General features: G+C 42.7%; 2 protein-coding genes across 2 annotated transcripts; one reads left to right on the forward strand and one right to left on the reverse strand.

Moving 5' to 3' along the window:
* Window positions 1-1,477: 1,477 nt before the first annotated feature.
* Window positions 1,478-2,421, forward strand: LOC142204658 (olfactory receptor 5G9-like). The gene has a single exon (XM_075275966.1). The coding sequence runs from the start codon at window positions 1,478-1,480 to the stop codon at window positions 2,417-2,419; it is 942 nt and encodes a 313-aa protein (XP_075132067.1). The 3' UTR covers window positions 2,420-2,421.
* A 20,252-nt stretch (window positions 2,422-22,673) lies between these two features.
* On the reverse strand, window positions 22,674-23,609 carry LOC142204321 (olfactory receptor 5G25-like). Its single transcript, XM_075275631.1, has one exon. The coding sequence runs from the start codon at window positions 23,607-23,609 to the stop codon at window positions 22,674-22,676; it is 936 nt and encodes a 311-aa protein (XP_075131732.1).
* Between the last annotated feature and the right edge of the window lie 2,760 nt (window positions 23,610-26,369).

Here is a 26,369-nt window from a genome sequence, read left to right on the forward strand (position 1 = left end):
ATAAATAATATTTGGAATGTGTTTTTATACTTAATAGAATTCTGCCAGAGCTTATTTTTTTTCGGAAGGTTTGAAGTTTTTATTGGCGCCTTTTGGGGGACTTTTAGATGACTAGATACACAATAAAATAGTAATGTGTGTGTGTGTGTGTGTGTGTGTGTGTGTGTGTTTTCAGTGTGTAGAATAAATAAGTGATATTATTATTAGTTTCATTCAATTTTTAATTTCCCCGGGGACCTGGTGTAATGTAGCATGCAGTTATTAATGTATCTGACAGGCAGTCCTAATGGAATAGACTGTAGACAGACCCCAGGCTTTTAATTAGGCCTGTAATGGCATTGACACAATGCCATCATGTTTATGGAGGTTCTGTTGTTTGAGGGAGGAGGTCGCAGTCACTGTTAAATGCAGCACTTAAAGAGTTAAATGCACAGAATAAGACCCTGGGGCCCGATACAGATCAGCTGTTCTAGTAGCCTCCAGTTGGTGAAAGATACTACTGGAGTGTGTGCAGCTCCTAATCAAGAAACACATTTCTATCTTGAGATAAAATGGAAATAAAATAGCGGCCGACAAGAAGGGACGGAGGAGGACTTTTATCTGCTGTCATTCCTCTTATGTTTCCATCTGTGTGTTGTTACAGTTAGTACAGTGTGTGTAATGTAGAATGTATGTATCCTTTCTATGGATGTGTAAAGAATGAGGGGGGTTCAGCAGTCCTGTGTAACATAAGGGGTGTTGCAGCAGTCCTGTGTAAAGTATAAAGAGTATGTGCACCATTCCTACATAAAATATAGACTATGCAGAAGTTCTTTGTGCAATATGGAGGTCAGCAATTCTTTACAAAGTATAGAAGAGAGAGGCAGTCCTTTATAAAGGATGAAGGGGAGCAGCAGTCCTGTGTAAACTAAGGGGTAATGCAGCAGTCCTGTGTAAAGTATGGACACCTGTTGTTTTGGGATAAGCCATTGTTCATTCATTGAGCACTGACTTTGGGTGGAGCTTCAGATGTAGTGGTGCACGGGGCACTGTATGTCTTCATTTTGGTTTGTGTGGAGGAAGAGGGTTGGTTAGGGTCATGGTGGGCCCCATGTCAAATGTTCACCTTGGGGCCCAGCCATTCCTAATTATGCCACTGCCTTTAAGGCTCGATTCACATTCACAGTGAAGAGAAATCCTGCAAAGAGGAATTTTGTCTAGGCCAGCTTCAGTATATAACACCAGTGGAAACCCGGCAGACCCCAATATACTCTATCCACAGGTAACCCCCTAATATTGTACCCCTTCTAGCAGCCACTATGACTACTATGGCAGTAGTTCATCCATTGACTAGGACTATATACCAGGACACCTGACCATGATTTTTTTTTTTGTTTGTCTCTTTCACACCCACCCACCCTGTTATTTCTGGAGAATCCCTTTAACATCTCATAATTATTATCTCCATCAGATTCCGTGAACCAACCCACCCATTACAATGAATGACAGTAACCAGACCCGGATTTCAGAAATTCTACTTCTTGGATTTCATGAAATTCAAAATCTGCAGATTCTCCTTTTCTTACTCTTCCTTTTCATTTACATCGGGATCTTGTTGGGAAACCTCTTGATCATCTTCTTAGTGACAGTTGACCATCGTCTCCGCACTCCCATGTACTTTTTTCTCAGTTTCCTTTCTTCTTTTGAGATAGTATCAACGACCAACATTGTGCCGAAAATGCTCTCCGTCATCATCCGAGAAGGGGACACCATTTCATTAACGGCCTGTATTGTACAATTATATTTCTTCTCTTTATCCACCAATTCGGAATGCATTCAGCTCTCGGTGATGTCCTATGACCGCTACTTGGCCATCTGTAATCCCTTGAGATATTCCTCCACCATGGACCTTCGATTCCAGCTTAATCTTGTCTTTTGGCCTTGGCTCATCGGGTTTCTTATAGCTTGGACTATTACAGTCCTAGTTTACAAACTGCAGTTCTGTGGACCCAGTAACATCATTGACCACTTCTTTTGTGACCTATCGCCCCTACTAGAGCTGTCCTGCTCGGATACTTCCATGGTGAGGATCCAAGCTTTCATGTTCTGTGTTCTCATCATACTTCTTCCATTCATCTTCATTATTATCACCTATGCCCTAATATCTTCTGCCATTGTAAGGATATCCACGGCTGTGGGAAGGAAGAAGGCCTTCTCCACCTGCAGTTCCCATCTGGTTTTGGTTTGCACATATTTCGGGACCTTGTTAAGTGTTTATTTATTTCCAGTAAAGGACAATTCAAGACATGTGAGCAAAGTGATTTCCCTGCTATACATCATTGTAACCCCGCTGCTAAACCCGATTGTATACAGTCTACGGAACCGGGACATCATAGCCGCTCTGCACAAATACTTAAGTATACTGTTCAGTTGTGGCTAAAAGTTTTTTGATGGACACAAAATTTCATAAAGTTTGTTGCTTCAGTGTTTTTAGATCTTTTAGGCTACATGCACACAAAGGTGCCAGGCCAATGGTGGAATGAATGGGTGGCACCTGAATGAATCGCCTGCCCCTTTTATCAGGTTATCACAATTTCTGTATTTTTGCATGTCCTCTCACTTTTTGAAGATTGACTTCAGGTTTTCAATGAGATTGAGAGCTGGGGAGTTTCTTGGTCATGGGCTCAAACTTTAATTTTTCGCTTTTGCCCTGGCGCTTCATCGTTCCATCACCAAATTGCTCTTGGTTGGTTGGGAAAAGTTGCTCTTGGAGGATATTTAGATACTATGTTATGGTATACTATATAAGAGGCAAAATAGTAAGTGATCTCAGTGCCTTAGATGAAAAGTCACCCCACACATGAATGGTCTCAGGGTAGTTTACTATTAGTGTGACTCAAGGCTCATGACTGCCCTCACCGTTTCTTTTACGAACAGTCATGCTTCCACATGTTCCAAAATGTCTTAAGGGGGCTTCAACCGAGAAAATAACTTAACCTTAGTCCTCTACAGTCCATTCTAGGTGCTTCCTGCAGAATAACAATCTATCCTTGATGTTTTTCTTGGCAACAAGTGACTTCTGGAAAAGTCATCGTGGTGCCATCTTGAATCCTATATCATGCCAACATGAAAGCATCTTGAGATCATCCATCATCCTGAGACCATCCACTTCTGGGGTTGCTTCTCATCCAAAGGAGTGGACTTGTACTTTAAAATACTATAGAAATCTGACTATAAGATCTAAAACACACGGAAGTGTCAGACTTTATCAAAATTTGTGTCAGTCTCAAGACTTTTGTCCACAACTTCATATAACAAAATCTAGAAAAAAATCCATATAAGTGGGAGGTTGCTTTTGTCAAAGACTAGATTTGTACAACTTCCTTATCAATCTCGAATCTCACGAATAGCTGGTGGTACTCTCACTGATTAGATTGTTCTAAATATAATACAATATTTTGTATTTGAAACATACTTTAAAATTGGGTTTGAAATTTTTGCAAATGGTGCCAAGGTTGTACGAGACCCTATTTCGTATGGGTCATTGTTGAGCTTTCATTTAGGTTGGAAATATGTAATTTTATTGTGAATTGTGGTTAACCAAAAGTCACCAGATGTCCCTAGCCTGTATCCAGACACACACATTAGGCCTGGTTCACATCTACATTGGTAATCCATTCAGGGGAGTCTGCATGGGGACCCCCCGAACGGACTACTGAACGCATTGGAAAGTGGTGTGCAGTGAAAGCACATGGACCACATAGACTAAAATGGGGTCCGTGTGCTTTCCACACGGTCTCTGCACGGAACATGCGGACAGAACAATAGTTAACAATCTACTTTCCTGTCCGCATGACTCGTGCGGAAAGCACACGGACCCCAATAGTCTATGGGGGCCATTATAGTCTAGCTTTCACTGCACACCGCTTGCCAATGCATTCGGTAGTCTGTTCAGGGGGATCCCCATATTGTTAGGACCAACAATGATCACAGAGATGGGACCTCCATGTCCACTGTGTCAAAGGAATAGCTTGTGCATGCCATAGAAGTGAATGAAGTAGTTGTCAAAGAGGAGACCCACTGCTCCATTCACATTGGGGAATCACGGGGCCCCCTTTTTCAAGATTGCCGAAAGTCAGACTACCAGACACCAGATGCCTTATCCTGTCGATATGTGATATTGGTTGGACAACTCCTTTTAACTGGTTACAGCACACATTAGCAAAGAAACCATTATTGATGATGACTCAGGCCTAATTTGAGAGAAAACAAACCACGAGTGCCCATTAGGTGCTCCATGACCCCTATCCAGTTTTTCCTCTTTTGTCTTGATTGACAGCACCTTTGGGGCAGGGAGGAAGGATCATGGCCTTGGCAGCACTCTCTCAGTGGTTGCATTTGGTGCATGTTAATGATGGCGCTGAACAGACTTTGTCCAAGTGGAAGACCAATGCTGGAGAGGTGATAGAGGGGTATCCTGCCATGAATGGTGCTTGTACTGAGGGGATGCATAATTTGTGACGCTGCTTCCAGTAGAGTCGGCCAACGAAGAACCAACTCCACATTAATATCTTTCCAATGGTCTTGGAAGACAAAGATGTGACGTTCCAGGGTTATACGTTTACCATATATGTTTCGATCTGTATCTATAATGATCACTTTCTTCATAATATATTGTGAATGTCTTGTGATTAACCTCATGTTAAACTCTTTCTGATTCTCTATCTTGGTATACAACATTATTATTTCAATCTCGTACTCGACTCATGTGCATGGACTTAGTTACACCTTGCCACTGCGTAGCTGTTTTTTCAAGAATACCTTCAGCTTGTGAATAATCCCAGTTAGACCATTGAACAGAAAAACGTCTACCTTGAGCATGGCATAGAGCTACCAACTTTGTACTCCAACCTGTGGGACATTTGAAGACTCTCACTCATTCCACACAAAAATATCCCCCAAATACTTGTTTTGTACCAAATGTAATGACAATATTACTCTTCTCCCAGTGCAGTGGTTACAATTCCAAAAATAGTCTGTTTTTTGTTTGTTTGTTTGTTTCAAGTTAATGACATATGATCACAATTTGACACACTGTATTCAGAGCTGAAAGTTCAGGCCATAGTCGTTATTAATATTCTTTACTAATATTCTGTTAGTTGCTAATAAAAATACTCTAACTAAATTCTACCCGATTATAATCATGTTATAACATTCAGGAAAAAGTATTAAATTTTTTTCAGGTCAAACAAGTTTGGTATGAACAAAACCTTAGCTTGGCTTACTAGTGTCGAACACTCTTAGGACTCCTAGGAACCTATCTATAAGAAATAGTGTACAGTCATGGTCAAAAGTTTTGAGAATGACACAAATCTTCTATTGTCACATGATCTGCTGCCCTCTGGTTTCTGTTTGTCTGTCAGATGTTTTTATCATATACAGAAATAGAATTGCAATCATATTATGAGTAATAAAAGCTTATATTGACAGTTAGAATGAGTTAATGCAGCCACAATTGTGGCACTCCGGCAGCACTAGGGTCTGTGTATCAGGATCCAGCTTCTAGGGGGTGTCTAGTGGCTATAGGAGTTTAAAGATAGTGTTGATACAGCTGACACTGCCGAGACTGCTGCTGTTTAGTACAGTGTAACGAATTGTTGTATTGTTAAATAATAGTCCCACTCCACTAATAGGGAAACAATGCAATGAGGCTGCTATCACACAGATGTAAGGCAGAGTTCAATTAGAACAGAGGAAGTATCGTTCACTCCACACTATCTCTGTATAGCACCTTTTGATCTTATTTGATTAGCCACCCAAGGGTTATTCAGTGTGCACAGCTTACACAGTTATTAGCTGAGGATACCTTAATCCCTTGAACAATCGAAAGTGGGTAGACATCTATGTGTGAACGGCACCTTATCATCCACATAGTGCAAATACAATGAATTGTCCTAAGGGAGGGCACATTAACATATTTAGCTGTGCAACTTAACATCTATGTGTGAACGGCACCTTATCACCCACATAGTGCAAATATTGTGAATTGTCCTAAGGGAGGGCACGTCAGCATATTTAGCTGTGCAACTTTAACCTATAAGGGTGTTTATGTTGTATTGTGTTTAGACGTTTTTAGCCTAAGTGGCAAATAATAAAAGTTATATATTTTAATGAAATACATTAATCTTTAGACCAGTCAGCCAGGCTGAGTTAATGCAGCAAGTCAATATTTGCAGTGTTGCCCCTTCTTCTTCAGGACCTCTGCAATTCTCCCTGGCATTCTCTCAATCAACTTCTGGACCGAATCCTGACTGATAGCCGTCCATTCTTGCACAATCAATGCTTGCATTTTGTCAGAATTTGTAGGTTTTTGTTTGTCCACCCTTCTCTTGATGATTGACCACAAGTTCTCAATGGGATTAAGATCTGGGGAGTTTCCAGGCCATGGACCCAAAATCTCTCTGTTTTGTTCCCTGAGCCATTTAGTTATCACCTTTGCTTTATGGCAAGGTGCTCCATCATGCTGGAAAAGGCATTGTTGATGGCCAAACTGCTCTTGGACGGTTGGGAGAAGTTGATCTTGGAGGACATTCTGGTCCCATTCTTTATTCATGGCTGTGTTTTTAGGAAAGACTGTGAGAGAGCTGATTCCCTTGGCTGAGAAGCAACCCCACACATGAATGGTTTCAGGATGCTTTACAGTTGGCATGAGACAAGACTGGTGGTAGCGCTCACCTCGTCTTCTCTGAATAAGCTGTTTTCCAGATGTCCCAAACAATCGAAAAGGGGATTCATCAGAGAAAGTGACTTTACCCCAGTCCTCAGCAGTCCACTCCCTGTACCTTTTGCAGAATATCAGTCTGTCCCTGATGTTTTTTTCTGGAGAGAAGTGGCTTCTTTGCTGCCCTCCTTGAGACCAGGTCTTTCTCCAAGAGTTTCTGCCTCACAGTGCGTGCAGATGCACTCACACCTGCCTGCTGCCATTCCTGAGCAAGCTCTGCACTGCTGGTAGCCCGATCCCGCAGCTGAAACACTTTTAAGAGACGGTCCTGGCGCTTGCTGGTCTTTCTTGGGTGCCCTGGAGCCTTTTTGCCAACAATGGAACCTCTGAAGTTCTTGATGATGCGATAGATTGTTGACTGAGGTGCAATGTTTCTAGCTGCGATACTCTTCCCTGTTAGGCCATTTTTGTGCAGTGCAATGATGACTGCACGTGTTTCTTTAGAGATAACCATGGTTAACAGAAGAGAAACAATTATGCCAAGCACCAGCCTCCTTTAAAGTGTCCAGTGGTGTCATTCTTACTTAATCATGACAGATTGATCTCCAGCCCTGTCCTCATCAACACCCACACCTGTGTTAATGGAGCAATCACTGAAACGATGTTAGCTGGTCCTTTTAAGGCAGGGCTGCAATGATGTTGAAATGTGTTTTGGGGGATAAAGTTCATTTTCTAGGCAAATATTGACTTTGCAAGTAATTGCTGTTAAGCTGATCACTCTTTATAACATTCTGGAGTATATGCAAATTGCCATTAGAAAAACTGAAGCAGTAGACTTTGTAAAAATTAATATTTGTATAATTCTCAAAACCTTCGGCCATGACTGTAGAATACTAATAGGGCTGCTAGGAACTTTTCTATCCAATCTCTAACTCTCTAAGGCAAACACAGCCAAAGTTATGTCAAAGTGAATGTGACATGTATGTCTATGGAGAAGTGGATGGTAGGTAAGTGGTGTGCACTAGGCAACTGTGGCATGACGAATGGCCGAGTAGCAGGGCATAATATGATGGACCAGGTTATAAAAGATGATGACCAGCTGTTGTGGAATAGCAAGCAGCATGAGCAGTACTGTAAATAGGACGTGATACAGGGAAACGGTGACATCACTATTTGGAGGCATCAGCTGGAGGTGTGTGAAAATCCTCACGGATCCATGCCTAATTGATTTACACAAAAATAATGTTTTCCAAGCTGCCTGTGGACTTTTCTCCCTTTTCCTGCCATATAAAATCCCCATGGCAAACTGGGCCACCTCTTTCCACTGCTATTGGTCCAGATTTTCATGGGCTCAAAGATATCTTCCTAACATAGTTCCACTAGGTCTACAAATGTACCTGCTGGTGTCGGCCAGTAGGCGTCAGTTGCCTGTTCTGGCCCTGGTCTGAGTCAGTTGTCCTCCTCTTTTAGATGAGCTGTATGAGAACAGTCAACATTGTGTTCAAGTGGAGAATGAAGATATAAATGTTGTTGGTAGGGGAGGTAGTAGTGATGGGGGGAACTAGGGGGAGGTAGTCATTCTGGTACAGGAACTAGGGGGAAATCTGGAGGTGGAAATTATGAGGGTGTGCAGGAATCCCATGGCCATGATGTGTCAGAAAAAAAGGGGGAAGGAGATTATGATGAAGATTCTTTTTAGGACCCGTCAAACAGTCCAGGGTGACAAGGTGACTTTAGATGAAGAGGGTGGTGGCAATGGTAATAGTACCTATTTCAGCAAATGCTTAGGCCCAACATCCAAAAAGCCTACGTGAGGTAGACCTAGTGAAAGCTCAGTGGGTGTTGGTACTGGAAAAGATAGTGGCAGACTCATTTCTGCTACTGATGGTATTGACACCAACAACCACCCACGGTCATCTCCTGGCAATAAATCCAGGCAATATTCAAGATCTACAAGCAGAAACATAGTTGTGGCTATGCAGAAGCAAATGTAAGAACAATGTCTCCATGTACTCTTATGAAAAGCCATCACTCTCTTTTTTGGTGAAGACAGGAGAAATGATCAAGACTGTCCTACAGTTTCTCCCTGTGATCTTCCTTGTAGGAATTCCCCATTTATACCGAGCACATGGTCGTCATTATCACCATCATCTCCAACTGTTTCTCCTAGAACCAACTTTAGTCACCTGTAAGTGATTCTCTTTGTCCAGGAAACAATATGCACCCAGCAATTTTCTGGTCATCCAGCGGTTCTGCAACTTAACTCACACTGGGCCAAGCTGCTGGTGGTGCAGTCACTTCTGTACCATTTAGTGGATTTCACCATGTTTCTCCCACAGATGGCATGAACTGAACCCTGAAGGAAGATACCAAGCCACCATATTATTTCTCTAGGAAAGCTGTCCTTGCTTAATATTGCCAAGGGCTTGGTACCTTGCAGCAATATTTAGTGGGAGCACTGCAAGTGCCAGTTCCATGTATACCCAGTTGGCCTCTGCCTTCTCCCAGTCCACTTCATTCAGCCAGTGCTACAAGTATCAGGGGAGTATCAGCGGCCAGTGCAGTATCTAGAGCAAAGCCAACCAGAAACAGGTGACTGCCACCAGCAGGTACAGTCATACCTAGCGTGCACCTATAGTCCAGCAGATATCTCTCACCCCATTGAATTCTGGGTCAATAGGATAGAGCAGTGGAAGGAGCTGGTCCAACTTTCCATGGGAGTTTTATCTTATTCCGACTCAAACATAATGTCCGAGAGGGTGTTCAGTGCTGCCAGTTAAGTTGTAACACCTAAAAGGGTGAACCTGTCCACAGATAGTGTATAATTTTTTTTTTTTGCCAAAATAAATCAAGTATGGATCCTCCGATGCCTCAAAGTAGTGGTTTGTTATAAGCCAATATAAGATGTGGTTCTTATTTAACTTGTTTGACCTAAATGAATCTGGGACCTGAAACACTCAAAATCCAAACCACATAGTGAGAGGTTCTCCTATAGCGAGGAATAACCCTTTAAGAATGCTTTTCCCTGGATCTAAGGGGATTATACCAATCTCCATGACATTGACCACCATCTACTAAACGTTACAGCTGGCACAGTGCAGAATATTGACCTGCTTGGCTACACTCTTGTCTGCCTGATCCTTGGCTTTTCCTTGACTGCTGATGCTTTGCAACCTCACCTGATCATTTGCTTAGACCTGATCTTTCTCTTGCTTACCCCTGGTGATTTGCACCATTCATGTGTTTGGCCGTTGGATCAGCTGCTACCTTGGACTTGGACCACTTCAGGAATGGAGGCCTAGCAATCATATGGACACCTTTAGAGTCAGACTGGTTCTGAAGTACAACGGGCCCACAACCAGCTGACCCTGATACCAGATAAGTTGGTTCCGAATTTGATAGACCTTTCTCTACTTCCTCAGCTGAAGACTGAACACTATGACCTGTATCCTTGTCTGTTGTTCCTGCCTCATTGGTGCTTACACTAACACATGTACCGAACCACCGATCCTAATATTATTATTATTATTATTATTATTATTACATGATATCACACACACTATTAGACTATACACATGGACATGGTTATTACTATATGTATTTGGACACTTGTATTCTGTCTTCCCATTCACTGACATTACAGGACATTGTATACAGAAGATTCTTCTCCTACAAATGTAAGTTGCGTCATCTGTACAGTAATAGAACAAGCAGAGAGAAGGTAAATGATCCGCCGGGGGATGGGAAATTGATTGTGTGATTTCTATGGGCTTACACTAGACTTGTCTCACTTCTCTCTATGGGAATGGACAGTTATCAGAAAATAATGAATCAGAAATAATGAACGAGAGATGGAAAAATCCCAGAAGTTTCATTATACAGAACACAATGAGAGAGAAGAGAAGAAATCCACCAGGACCAGGGCTGATCTGCTCACTGCTCTAATGGCTTTATTATACTTACATTTACTATCTAATTAATGATCTGATGAAGGAAATCATCGGGGGATATTGTACAAGAGCTGATGTAAGATACATAGAAAGATTGGTAACCTGCTCATAGACTATACAAAGTATCAACTAATAATGGAAGTGATGGGATCAATAGGAATAAGTGACATCTATAGATAGATAGATAGATAGATAGATAGATAGATAGATAGATAGGAGATAGATAGATAGATAGATAGATAGATAGATAGATAGATAGGAGATAGATAGATAGATAGATAGATAGATAGATAGATAGATAGATAGATAGGAGATAGATAGATAGATAGATAGATAGATAGATAGATGATAGATAGATAGATAGATAGATAGATAGATAGGAGATAGATAGATAGATAGATAGATAGATAGGAGATAGATAGATAGATAGATAGATAGATAGATAGATAGATAGGAGATAGATAGATAGATAGATAGATAGATAGATAGATAGGAGATAGATAGATAGATAGATAGATAGATAGATAGATAGGAGATAGATAGATAGATAGATAGATAGATAGATAGATAGATAGATAGATAGGAGATAGATAGATAGATAGATAGATAGATAGATAGGAGATAGATAGATAGATAGATAGATAGGAGATAGATAGATAGATAGATAGATAGATAGATAGATAGATAGATAGATAGATAGGAGATAGAAAGAAAGAAAGAAAGAAAGAAAGAAAGAAAGAAAGAAAGAAAGAAAGAAAGAAAGAAAGAAAGAAAGGAGATAGATAGATAGATAGGAGATAGATAGATAGATAGATAGATAGATAGATAGATAGATAGATGATAGATAGATAGATAGATAGAAAGAAAGAAAGAAAGAAAGAAAGAAAGAAAGAAAGAAAGAAAGAAAGAAAGGAGATAGATAGATAGATAGATAGATAGATAGATAGGAGATAGATAGATAGATAGATAGATAGATAGATAGATAGATAGGAGATAGATAGATAGATAGATAGATAGATAGATAGGAGATAGATAGATAAGAAATGACATCTAATATTCGCCAATAATAAAAAATAATAATGAAAGTGATGGAATCAATAGCAATGAACACATACAATAAATAATAATAATAATAATAATAATAATAATAATAATAATAATAATAATAATAATAATAATAATAATAATAATAATGTTCCTCCTACACCACCATTGCTCTTACAATACACATATACTTTTTATAGTCATGATGACAGGTTGCTGATAGTGTCTTTGTGCTTTTATTGATATCATTTTATTAAACATGAAGTTACATAGATAATTCGGCCCCTGCCCTGTTTGAAGACACCTCTACCTTCAGGAGGATCAAGCACAAAGCTGAACAGTGTTTCATTCTTTTGGAACAATGCAAGCTGCTTTGTCAAAACTCGACTTCCATATTTTAAAGAAAGTCAGCAACCAACATTAAGTAGGGATGATGTCCAAAGATCCCTTACCAAAATGGGAGAAATAAAGTCCCACTACTATAGAAGAGCACTTGAGACCTGAAACCCAAGCCAATGGGCTGGTTGAAGGGACTGCATTACTTGCATCAGCATTGCAGCCTCCTTAGTACTTACCAAACACTTGACCCTTTTTTTCACATCTGCATTGGTAATCCATTCGGGGAGACCGTATGGGGACCCCCCAAATGGACTACCGAACGTATTTGCAAGCAGTGTGCAGTGAAAGCACATGGACCTTATAGACTATAATAGGGTCTGTGTGCTTGCAGTGCGCTGCCCGCATGGAACAGACTACCAACGTAGATGTGAATGAGGCCTGAGCAGCAGCTGTACTTGGTATTGCACTTCAGTCCATTCACTTGAATCAGGCCATGTAAGCAATGAATTTGAATTTGATGCCACATGGCCTGTGAAGCAGAGACCTTTCAGGGAAATGGTCCACCATGTTTAGGGGTATCAGACCCCCTCAGACATTTAATTGACGAACTATTACAGAAAAATAGGTCATCAATTAAAAGTCCCAGAAAACTCCTATAGGCTGGGACCACAAGGGCTGGAAAAGCCACGATTTGCCCACGTCTATGTTATACAGCAACTGCCTAGTGGATGGGATTCATGTGAATCCCATGACCACTTTGCATTTAAAACTGCAGCGTGGACATGATGCAATTTCCAAAAACGATTTTGGAAATCGCAACATGTCACTTATGACTATGGAAATGCCGATGGTTTCCCCGTAGACAAAATTGTAACAGAAAGTTTGCGGAGGAAAACTCTGTGAACTTTCTATTCAAAGCGCTGCAGAAAGAACCGTGTTGCTTTCCCGCGCGGTTTTTCCCACAGTGCTTTAGTGTTGCGAATTGTCCCACAGGGCCTTAGCCATATAGAGGACCTTTCAACAACTCCAGCAAGTCCAGATCTTTACATCAATTCATAGTCTCTGCTCCACTGATTCTGGAACATATGGAGTTTTTTCTCTAGCCCCGTTGCCGAGTAATCAATGCTGTCTGTTTTGGTGCCTGTAATGCTATTTAGACTCCAAACTGTCAGCAGGCCGGGATGTTAGGCATGGACAGGCAAGGGGGTGTGATCTGAGCTCTGACACTGGTTGCCACTGATTAGAGCTCTGAATCACACCCCTGTCTGACACCGCCCACCTGACAATACAGAGGATAAGTAGCACATCAGGCACCAAAACTAACTGCACTTGTTGCTTGGGAATGGTGGCGGCTTCAGAAAATTTCAGCTGTGCTGGAGTCAGTGAAGTGGAGCCAAATAACAGATGCTAAGTACTTGAATTGGTGGAGATAGTGGAACATCCTCTTAACCCCTTCCTGACATTTACCGTATTAGTACTAGTATGTTGAATGCCAAGTGTTTAAATATGGAGGCTGCTTGGAAGCCAAGTGGCCGCCATAGACGCCGGGTGTCTACTGTTTTATACAGTAGACACCCAGCGCTAATGCCCACGATCAGTGCGGGCACTGATCATGGGCATAAACCCCTCTGGTGCCTTGGTCAAAGCTAACTGAGGTGCCATTTTCCTGACGGCATGTGGTGCCAGGTGGCATGTGGGCGCCGCCATTTTCCTGGTGATCGCCTTACCCGGAGTAAGCTCTGGGGCGAACATCACGTTGCTAGGACAGCCGGGAGCCTTGTAAAGTCTCTCCAGCCTGTCATTCTATCTGTTCTAATGCAGGCTACTCAATACTAGAAATGAAAAGTACACTTGGTCCCGCAAAGAAAGACGCCCTATACATCCCCGTACACGGAAGTATAAAAAAATTACAGGTGTCAGAATATGGCGACCTTTAGAAAAAAAAAAAAAATTGGCACAGTTTTGGATTTTTGTTAAGAGGTTCAAATGTGAATAAAACCATATAAGTGTGATATCCCCGAAATTGTACCAAAACATAGAATACAGGTGACAGGTCATTGTGACTGCACAGTGAACGCTGTAACAACGAATCTAGTAAGAAAATCGCACATATGCACTTTTTCTTCAAATCCCCCCAATTCTTTATTTTTTCAGCTTACCAGTCCATTATACAGAATCAATAATGGCGGCCTCTTGAAAAAAAATCTGTCCCGCAAACATTAAGACCTCATATGGCTCCGAGAGCGGAGAAATAAAAAAGTTATGGGCTTTGGAAGGAGGGGAGTCAAACATGGAGAACGAAAATTGTTGGGGGTTCACTGTTTATTTCCAGAGGTCGCAGGTGTCAGTGGTCTGGGTATATTGGTGACTCGTCTACCTTAGGGTAAGTTCACACAGAGTTTTTTGGTCAGGATTTTGAGGCCGTGTCCATCTCAAAATCCTGACCAAAAAGACGGCTCCCATTGAAATTAATGGGAGACGCTCAGGAGCGAGGTGCTCATTCTTCAGGCCGTTTCACCTCGTGATTCGGCCTGAAGACACTCCTTCCTCCCGACTAGGCCCATTCATTGGGCCTAATCCAGAGCAGAGTGCATGACGGATGCTGGTGCCGGTCACTTTCTTTCAGTCGCGGCGACCCGACTTTTGTCTGCCTCAGGTTCCGGTCCAAAAACCCCATGTGAACTTACCCTTAAGTGGCAGCTCCTTATGTGGCTGTGTGGATGTTGTTGTTGCTTATTTCCTTTGTACCCTAGTGCTATAGGTGAGTGTGGAAGCAGAGCTCTTCTTAATGCTGAGCTCACACAGGCTAAGGTCACACAGTACAGAAAATCTGTGTTTTTCTTGCCAATTTAGTGTTTTTCCCTACAATGGGGGGGGGGGGGCATAACTACTATTAATAAAACATAACTTGTAATAATACATCATACAATATAATTAGAGATGAGCTAATTAGAGTATTCGAACGAGAAAGTATTTGAACAAACACTACGGTATTCGAAATACTCATACTCAATCAAGTACTACTCCTATTTGCAGTTAAGATTCGATTTGAAACCAGCGTTGATTGGTCAGCGTTGATTGGGCAGTATACAGCATTCGGCCAACCAATGCTGGTTCTGCTGGAGGCTCGTCTCTGAGGAGGCGGAGTCTAAGATCGGACCACAGCATTCTCCATTGTGGTCCGATCTTAGCTCCTCACAGACGAGCCTCCAGCAGAACCAGCGTTGGTTGGCCGAATGCGGTATAGCATTCAGCCAATCAATGCATTCCAATGAGAAAAAGTCAGCTCCCGCATAACTGCAAGCTGCCAGCTCTCCTGACTAGCAAGGACGAGCCTGCTGCAGAACCAGCGTTGATTGGCCGAATGCTATACAGTGTATAGCATTCGGTCAATCATTGATGGTTCTGCAGGAGGAGTAAGTTCACATTATTGCTTGCCTCCCATCCGGAAGGAGTCTGCAGGAGGACCCCCCCCGAAAGGAATATCAGCATAACTGCAAGCGCTGTGCAGTTAAAGCGCACGGACCCCATAGACTATAATGGGGTCCGTGTGCTTGCCGCGCACTGCCCGCACAAATCATTTGTGTGGGCAGTGCGATGCAAGCGCACGGACCCGTTATAGTCTATGGGGTCCGTGCACTTTAACTGCACAGCGCTCCTCCTAAACACTCTCCTCCTGCTACTCATGGACTTGGTGACTCTCCTTTAGTCGGATATTGGTTCCCCTGAAATGAGCATTTTTTCCCATAAACTATAATGGGATTTGATATTTGATCGAGTAGTCGAATATTGAGGCTCTACTGCAAACGAATATCGAATCTCGAATATTTCACTGTTCGCTCATCTCTAAATATCATACATCTCTTCTACCACGTATCATAAATAAATAAATATAGTCATTGGGGAGAGGAATAGCCCTTTGGGCGGCTTGGCACCCATTGCTGCTCCAGACCACACAAGAAGGACAGGGACAGAGCACGAAGTAACAACGCCAAATTGAATATTCCAAACCACACACCTATAGTGAACAAATCCCTAATCCCAATACTCTTAGTTCATCAGGGGATGAATGACACATATAGAGTTTAGCCCAATATGGTTATACCGGTAATTAGTAGTTGAATAAATTATTATGGTAAAATGATAACACTTCAGACTCCCGACTACTTTCTGATACATGGACCTAGATGTAGGAGAAAACAATGTAAATTACACCCCACAAATCATAGCCATGTCCTGGGGATGAACCTGGGGTCCCGTATGGTGTAGTATAACCTCCAAACAATGCCGAGGAGGCAGAGCACGTAAAGTTACAGGTCGGGGTCCTACTATTTGCTCACGAGTATAGTGCAGATAAGTTACCTATAATCTGTCAAGTCCAAACCTTCTCTGACATTAACATCAGCATGCCGGGAGCTTCACGCCATGGGTTTCGATAAAAGAGCAGCTGTATGCAAGCCTTATGTCACCAAGGACAATGCCAAGGATTGGATAGAGTGGGGTAAAACATGGCATCACTGGACACGGGTGTGGGGGAGGGAAGAGTTTTGTGGAAAGACTGACTACCCTTCTCTGATGGATAAGTCTTGGGTTTGAGGAGAACATTAACTGTCTGACTACATTGTGACAACTGTAAGGTTTGGTGGAGGAGAGGTAATGTTACGGGGTTGTTTTTCAGGGGTTGGATGAAGGTCCTTATTTTTCCGGAAAAAGTGGAAATACCAGAGGAGCTAGCATTACGGGACAGTATGAAGAAAGAAGATATACTCATGCTGGTGACATCACTGGTACCCAAGATGTGAAAGCTTCAGTATACTAACACATTTTTGACAATTGTCACTTTCAACTTTGTGGGGACAGTTTGGGGAAGAGACTTTTATGATCCAGCAAGAATGTACCCCAGTGCCCAAAGCAAGGTCCATAATGGAGTGGAAGAAGTCAACCAGCCCACATACAAATCACAGATTGCCAAGAAGAACTTTGGGGGACAATGTTGATGATGATCATCATCATCAGCAGTTTCTTAATTTTGCCACAATGGCCAATGGATGTGTAGTGTCATGCAAAAGTTTCAAGCCGTTATGGAAAAATTCTACAAAGTAAAAATGCTTTCAGAAATAATAGGGTTAATATTTTTTTTTTTTTCAACTAACAGCAAAAAAAGTGAATGTACAAAAGAGAAATGTAAATCCCATCAATATTTGGTGTGACCTTTCCCCTTTGCCTTCCATCAGTTCTTCTCGGTACTTGCAGACAGTTTATGGTAGAACTGGGCAGGGAGGTTGTTCCCGCCGCCATCTTGGAGAACTAAGCCCAGATCTTCTGTTGATAATTAGAGATGAGTGAACAGTGTTCTATCGAACACATGTTCGATCGGATATCAGGGTGTTCGCCATGTTCGAATCGAATCGAACACCGCGTGGTAAAGTGCGCCAAAATTCGATTCCCCTCCCACCTTCCCTGGCGCCTTTTTTGCACCAATAACAGCGCAGGGGAGGTGGGACAGGAACTACGACACCGGGGGCATTGAAAAAAATTGGAAAAAGTCATTGGCTGCCCAAATCAGGTGACCTCCATTTCAGACGAATAGTGGATTTCAAATCCGGGTCATATGAGAATGTGAACTTTGTGACTATGAGACAGGGATAGCTGTACAGGCAGGGATAGCTAGGGATAACCTTTATTTAGGGGGGAATGTTATTAATAATAACTTTTTGGGGCTCTATCAGGTGTGTAATTGTGATTTTTGTGAGATAAACTTTTTCCCATAGGGATGCATTGGCCAGCGCTGATTGGCCGAATTCCGTACTCTGGCCAATCAGTGCTGGCCAATGCATTCTATTGGCGTGATGAAGCAGTGCTGAATGTGTGTGTTTAGCTCAACTACACCGGTGGAGTAGTTGAGCTAAGCAAACAGATTCAGCTCTGCTTCAATCAGCGCTGGCCAATGCATTCTATTAGCCCGATGAAGTAGAGCTGAATGTGTGTGCTAAGCACACACATTCAGCACTGCTTCATCACGCCAATACAATGCATTAGCCAGTGCTGATTGGCCAGAGTACAGAATTCGGCCAATCAGCGCTGGCTCTGCTGGAGGAGGCGGAGTCTAAGATCGCTCCACACCAGTCTCCATTCAGGTCCGACCTTAGACTCCGCCTCCTCCAGCAGAGCCAGCGCTGATTGGCCGAATTCCGTACTCTGGCCAATCAGTGCTGGCCAATGCATTCTGTTGGCGTGATGAAGCAGTGCTGAATGTGTGTGTTTAGCTCAACTACACCGGTGGAGTAGTTGAGCTAAGCACACAGATTCAGCTCTGCTTCAATCAGCGCTGGCCAATGCATTCTATTAGCTTGATGAAGCAGAGTGTGCACAAGGGTTCAAGCGCACCCTCGGCTCTGATGTAGCAGAGCCGAGGCTGCACAAGGGTTTAAGCGCACCCTCGGCTCTGATGTAGCAGAGCCGAGGGTGCACTTGAACCCTTGTGCACACTCTGCTTCATCAAGCTAATAGAATGCATTGGCCAGCGCTGATTGAAGCAGAGCTGAATCTGTGTGCTTAGCTCAACTACTCCACTGGTGTAGTTGAGCTAAACATACACATTCAGCACTGCTTCATCACGCCAATAGAATGCATTGGCCAGCACTGATTGGCCAGAGTACGGAATTCGGCCAATCAGCGCTGGCTCTGCTGGAGGAGGCGGAGTCTAAGGTCGGACCTGGATGGAGACTGGTGTGGAGCGATCTTAGACTCCGCCTCCTCCAGCAGAGCCAGCGCTGATTGGTCGAGTTCCGTACTCTGGCCAATCAGCGCTGGCCAATGCATTCTATTAGCCCGATGAAGTAGAGCTGAATGTGTGTGCTTAGCACACACATTCAGCTCTACTTCATCGGGCTAATAGAATGCATTGGCCAATCAGCGCTGAAAATGCATTCTATTAGCGTGAACTGAGTTTGCACAGGGGTTCTAGTGCACCCTCGGCTCTGCTACATCAGATTGCTACATCATCTGATATAGCAGAGCCGAGTGTGCATCAGATGTAGCAGTGCCGAGTGTGCATCAGATGTGTAGTTGAGCAAAACTGTCTCAGCACTGCTAAGTCTCTGCATTCGCATAGGAATGCATTGGCCAGCCTTCGGCCAATCAGCACTGGCTCTGCCGGAGGAGGCGGAGTCTAAGGTCGGACCTGAATGGAGACTGGTGTGGAGCGATCTTAGACTCCGCCTCCTCCAGCAGAGCCAGCGCTGATTGGTCGAGTTCCGTACTCTGGCCAATCAGCACTGGCCAATGCATTTCTATGGGGAAAAGTTAGCTTGCGAAAATCGCAAACTGACAGGGATTTCCAGGGTCTGAGGAACAGCTGAAAACCTTCCATGAACAGTTCAACCAGTTCCATCCCACCATCAACCTGACGCTCAATCACTCCTTCTCCGAAATAAACTTCCTGGATGCAGTCATCAAGATACAGGACAACAAAATTGAGACATCACTGTATCGGAAACCAATTGACCGCCCTACGTACCTAAGATGGGATAGTTTTCATCCTAAACACATAAAGAACTCCATTGTATACAGCCAGGCCATCAGATACCATCGCATATGTTCAAACCCTGCAGATAGGGACGAACACCTTGGGGGCCTCAAAAACACATTCTTGAGGCAGGGTTACCATCCAAGAACAGTTGATAACCAAATCACCAGAGCCACCAGGATACCAAGATCGGAGTTATTAAAATACAATACCAAACAGGAGAACACTCGGGTACCCCTGGTTGTCACATACAACCCCCACCTGGAGACGCTGAGAGGAATCACACGCAAATTACATCCACTACTGCAAAAAGACAATCGTCTAAAATCCATATTTCCGGACCCCCCTCTCCTATGCTACAGACAGCCACCAAACCTCAGGAATATGATTATTAGCAGCTCACTGTCACCTCCAACTAACAAAGGAACATTTCCATGTGGACAGAAGAGGTGCAAAACCTGCCCGCACATACTGACCACTGACAGGATAGAGATACCAAACTCTAACAGGGAATATAAAATCCCAGGTACGTTCACCTGTAACACACCTAATGTGGTGTATTTGATCATTTGCACCAAATGTTCCACTGAAAATCTGTATGTTGGAGAGACTGGTCAGAAACTCCGAATGAGAATTAATTCACATCGCCATACAATCAAACAACAGAGAACTGATCTTCCCGTGCCAAGTCATTTTTGCCAGGAAGATCATAATATCACCAATGACATGAAAATCTTGATCTTAAAAGGGAACTTTAAATCAAGGAAACAGCGACTGATTTATGAGTACAAGGCCATGACCCTATTCCAGACGTTGGACAATGGGATGAACATCTCACGTGGGTTTATGTCTTTTTATACACATCATTAAGACAGCCATTAAGATAAGAACTGAGGGATCTGGCAATTGATTGTTTGTTGTTATAAGTATATAGTAATAAGCCTCTTCCCCCCCTCCCTCCTGTAATTCTAGCCCTGTGTCCTGTTGTACATAAATATGCAGCCTCTAGAAAGTGTCTTTTAGTTATATCTGAAGAAGAAGCTCAGAGGAAAGCTTCGAAACGTCATATTCTGTCATCATTATGAGTTAGCCATTAAAAAAGGTATCACCTACTGAAGACTTGCAAAGTTTTTTTTGTTTTTTATATTTTATAACCACTGGCTAACACGGTACCAAAACAAACAGGGATTTCCATGAAATAAAGTGACTTTTATGCCCCCAGACATGCTTCCCCTGCTGTCCCAGTGTCATTCCAGGGTGTTGGTATCATTTCCTGGGGTGTCATAGTGGACTTGGTGACCCTCCAGACACGAATTTGGGTTTCCCCCTTAACGAGTTTATGTTCCCCATAGACTATAATGGGGTTTGAAACCCGTTCGAACACACGAACAGTGAGCGGCTGTTCGAATCGAATTTCGAACCTCGAACATTTTAGTGTTCGCTCATCTCTATTGATAATGCTTGTTCCAATCCTTTTGTCTCTTCATGTCATCCCAGACAGACTGGATGATGATGAGATCGGGGCTATATCTGTGGAGGTCAAATCATCACGTCCAGGAGTCCTCCTCCAAAGAACATCAAATATTGATGGGATTTACATTTCTCTTTTCTTCTTTCTCTAGATTTTGTAAATTGAATTTTTTTTTATATTAACCCTTCTATTTTTTGAAAGCTTTCTTACTTTTCAACATTTTTTTCCATATTGTTTTGTGGTCTATGCAAAGATTTAGTTCTGTTAGCTCCTAGTGATAACACTGAGAGACTGTACGTTACCACCAAGCCAGTTGTCTCTACTCAGATCTTTTAACCGCCTAGCTACTTGTCTCTACTTAGATCTTGTAACCACCAAGCCAGTTGTCTCTACTCAGATCTTGTAACCTCCAAGCCAGTTGTCTCTACTCAGATCTTGTAACCTCCAAGCCAGTTGTCTCTACTCAGATCTTGTAACCGCCTAGCTACTTGTCTCTACTCAGATTTTGTAACCTCCAAGCCAGTTGTCTCTACTGAGATCTTGTAACCTCCAAGTCAGTTGTCTCTACTCAGATCTTGTAACCTCCAAGTCAGTTGTCTCTACTCAGATCTTGTAACATCCAAGTCAGTTGTCTCTACTCAGATCTTGTAACCTCCAAGTCAGTTGTCTCTACTCAGATCTTGTAACATCCAAGCCAGTTGTCTCTACTCAGATCCCGTAACCGCCAAGCTACTTGTTTCTACTCAGATCTTGTAACCTCCAAGTCAGTTGTCTCTACTCAGATCTTGTAACCTCCATGCCAGTTGTCTCTACTCAGATCTTGTAACATCCAAGCCAGTTGTCTCTACTTAGATCCCGTAACCACCCAGCTACTTGTCTCTACTCATATTTTGTAACCTCCAAGCTAGTTGTCTCTACTCAGATCTTGTAACCGCCTAGCTACTTGTTTCTACTCAGATCTTTTAACCGCCTAGCTACTTGTTTCTACTCAGATCTTGTAACCACCAAGCCACTTGTCTCTACTCAGATCTTGTAACATCCAAGCCAGTTGTCTCTACTTAGATCCCGTAACCACCCAGCTACTTGTCTCTACTCATATTTTGTAACCTCCAAGCTAGTTGTCTCTACTCAGATCTTGTAACCGCCTAGCTACTTGTCTCTACTCAGATCTTGTAACCACCAAGCCACTTGTCTCTACTCACATCCTGTAACTGCCAATCCACTTGCCTCTGGTAACAATATTTGTAACATTGCACCAGTGGCTTCATTTAAGGTTCCTCTGCAAAGTCCATCTGTGTATTTTAGTCACACGTGAATTGGGTCCCAGATATCGGAAATAGGACCAAGATGTCCACAAGGTTTAACCCTATTGTAAGGTGGTCATCACAAATACGAGACGTAAGATAAAGGTAAGGACAGGGACACCGGCATGTTTTGTTCCACAATCTTAAATTCAGTAGAGGAACAGTAATGATAAATTCACTTATAATGTTTTTAAGAAAAACACTTTGGTTTTGCAGATAGTATATTCATAAGGAATGAGAAGGAAAGGGCTAAGACATCTTATGGATAGAATTTTGGCTTTCTTTTGGAGTGTGTATCCATTTTATAAATACTATGAATATCTTCAGTAAAACAAAGTTATTTTATGGATTTCCTTCTGTACATAAGGAGATAATTCCGGAAGGTTGCTTTGATTTCCTGATTTCTTAAGCCATATATAACTGGATTGAATAATGGAGTGACTGCCGAATACATGAGGGATACCACCTTATTGATATTCAAAGAAGTCCCTCTGCGGGGTACCACATATATGGCAAAGAGTGCCCCGTAATAGGTACATACTACGGCCAGGTGAGAACTACAGGTGGAAAATGTCTTCTGCCTCCCAGTGATGGACGTGATCTTTACGATGGTTACAAAGATATAGCAGTAGGTGACCACAATGAATACAAAGGGAATTATGGTTAAGAGACCGGAGAGTGACAACACCTCATATTTCACAAAGGAGGTATCTGAACAGGAGAGCTCCAGAAGAGGTCCAAGGTCGCAGAAGAAGTGGTCAATGACATTAGAGCCGCAGAACCACAACGTTTGGATCAACAATATTGGAACCAAGGTTATTATAAATCCCAGAGACCAGCAAAATACAACAATATATAAACAGAATCTGGGGCTCATGATGGTGGCGTAGTGCAGGGGGCTACAAATGGCGAGATATCGGTCATACGACATGGCTGTCAGCAGAAGACACTCTGTGGTTGCAGAAACACCATAAAAAAAGAACTGAACCATACAGCCCTTAAGGGACACCAGACCACCACTGAAGAGTACAATATGTACCAAGAATGGGACAATGTTGGAGATAAGTAACATATCGGAGAAGGAAAGGTGACAAAGATAGAAGAACATTGGAGATCGGAGGTGATGACTGGCGGAAACCATCAAGATAATGATAAGGTTACCAGTCATTGCAGCAAAGTACATGACCAGGCACATAAAAATGACAAGGAACCTCAAATCCTGAAGGTTTTGGAAGCCTATGAGCAATATTTCAGTTATCATTGTCTGGTTCATTGTACAAGGACCTTGGTAGAACATTTATTGTAAATGATGGACAATAGTGTTACTTGGATATAATATCTTATGGAGATTGACAGATGAAATGACAGCCCTTCTCGTAGAGTTGTGGTAACTTCTCTGTGAAGACAAAACATGGAAGGAGTCAATAGGAGTAGAATTACTTTTCTAAACAGAAATTATAGATGTTTTTTGGATTACAGAATCTCAAAATTTAGTTTAATTTTCTATAGACACACCCACAGAAATATTATAGGGACTGGACCAAGGAGTAAGTGACCTATGGTGTCTATCAACATGGGCATCTAGGATTTATCCCTCATCCACAAAGTGTATTATTGAGGGCTATGTTCTTATGTCATTACTATTTATGAATAGCATGTGACTGGCACCACTATTTTGGGAGACTAATCCAGTTGACACCATATATCCATACTATAGTACACAGTCCAGTCATATTAATGTGACCACCGCCTACTTTTGACATCAACGTTAAATAACCAATCGGAGAAGGCACATGTCATCAGCCATCTGGGTGCACTCATCATTGTGGACGGCACGATGGATCTACACAAGTATGCATCTTTGCGGACCATGTTCACCCCTACATGCTAATTGTTTTTCCTCAGGATGATGGCATCTACCAGCAGGACAATGTGACGTGTCATAAAGCTCGCAGTGTACGTGCGTGGTTGGAGGAGCACCAGGATGCGTTTACTGTACTCCCTTGGCCAATAAATTCCCCAGACTTGGGGGCCACACGGTGGCTCAGTGGTTAGCACTGCAGCCTTGCAGCGCTGGAGTCCTGGTGTTCAAATCCCGCCATGGGCAAAAAAAACATCTGCAAGGAGTTTGTAAGTTCTCCCCGTGTTTGCATGGATTTCCATCCCATATTCCCCCCCCAAAAAAAAAACATACTGATAGGGAAAAATGTACATTGTGAGCTCTATGTGGGGCTCACAATCTACATAAAAAAAAAAAATTCCCCAGACTTGAACCCAATCGAGAATCCGTGGGACCACCTCGATTGGGTTGTTCACACCATGGATGGTCAACCGCGTAACCTAGCATAGCTGGCCACAGCACTGGAGTCGGCATGGCTCAACATCCCAGTGACCATCATCACAACATCCCCTCTCTCCCTGCACGCCTCGCAGCGGTCCGCTCTGCCAAAGGGGGTTATTCTGGATTTTGACAGGTGGTCACATTAATGTCACTGAACTGTGTATTATGTACAACATGTCAGGGGGCGTGTGGACATGTATAGTTGTCTAAAGTCTACAGGTCACTATTTATATAGGGAGTATACTCCAGTTAGCCATGTGGGGGCACCATAAGGTCCAGTTCTTACCCCATTTCTCTTCACACTGTACACTGCTGACTTTAGGCACAACTCATCCAGCTGTTACTTACAGAAGTACTCCGATGCCTCTGCTATAGTCGGCCTTATCACTGATGGTGACGACAGGGAATACAGAGACTTGAACCGGGACTTTGTTGAATGGTGCCAGCAGAACCAGCTCAGGATTAATACTGGGAAGACCAAGGAGATGGTGGTGGACTTTAGCAAACAGAGAGGTGCTCCGACCCCGGTGGAGATCCAAGGAACATGTATTGAGATAGTCAGGACCTATAAGTATAGTCCAGGGGCCACTTTTTAGGGCCTTTTTCAACTCTGTGGTTGCTTCAGCAATCTTTTTCGGTGTGGCCTGCTGGGGGCGCTGTATATCATCCAGGGACAGAAATAGACTTGACAGGCTGATCAGGAGGGCCAGCTCTGTCCTGGGGAGCGCCCTGGACCCAGTACAGGTGGTGAGTGACAGAAGGAAACTGTCTGTGGTGACCTCCATGCGGGAGAACAAATCCCACCCCATGTATGGGACCCTGATGGGACTTGGCAGCACTGTAAGTGACCGTCTGCTTCACCCCAAGTGTGAGAAGGAGCTATCGCAGGTCCTTCCTTCCAACCGCGACCAGACTGTATAATCTACATCAGACCAAGCGAAGACACTCCGCACAGAGAACTAATGATTATGACGATGAAGTCTTCCTTCTTTCTTCTTCTGTTCCTTAGCTGCTATGGACTCCTAGTATATCTTCTCTTCTCAGCTTATGTGTGTCCTGTAATATATTACTCTGTATTATCCTGTACCTGTATTACTAGGCTGCTGTAACATGCTGAAATTTCCCAATGTGGGACTATTAAAGGATTATCTTATCTTATCTTAACCCATCTTTTGACAGAGGACTTAATAAATACAATTATTATTATTATTATTATCTGTAAATTTTGAGACACTCAGCCCCTTCTGAAAATGACGAGACCTGAGACTGATGGACGGAACTTATACAGAGCAATATATGGCGGACATATGACAGCTTACCCTTAAGTGAAATGTATAAGATGGGGTCTTCAAAGATTACTTAAAAAAAAAAAAAAAAAGAAATCTTGGACAACTCCTTATACCGAACATTCATAAGAATATAGCAAATACCTATACACTTGGATCGTCCATCATTACATGTCACATGATAGTAGTCACGAAGAATATGATCACCGATATTCACGGCCCTGCGTCTCACGTTACTTCTATAGCGAAAAACACAGAATCTTGAGAGCGTCTTAAATATTCTATAAGATTCCCCGAGGAGAATTCCCTAGAAATCTGAGCAGACTCGAGATCATTAAGGGAAAAAGCAAACACCAATTACAATATAATGAGTTTGTTATTATTAGTACATCAGGGTTATGGACAA

This window comes from Leptodactylus fuscus, chromosome 5 (genome assembly GCF_031893055.1).
Source record: "Leptodactylus fuscus isolate aLepFus1 chromosome 5, aLepFus1.hap2, whole genome shotgun sequence".
Lineage (NCBI taxonomy): Eukaryota > Metazoa > Chordata > Amphibia > Anura > Leptodactylidae > Leptodactylus > Leptodactylus fuscus.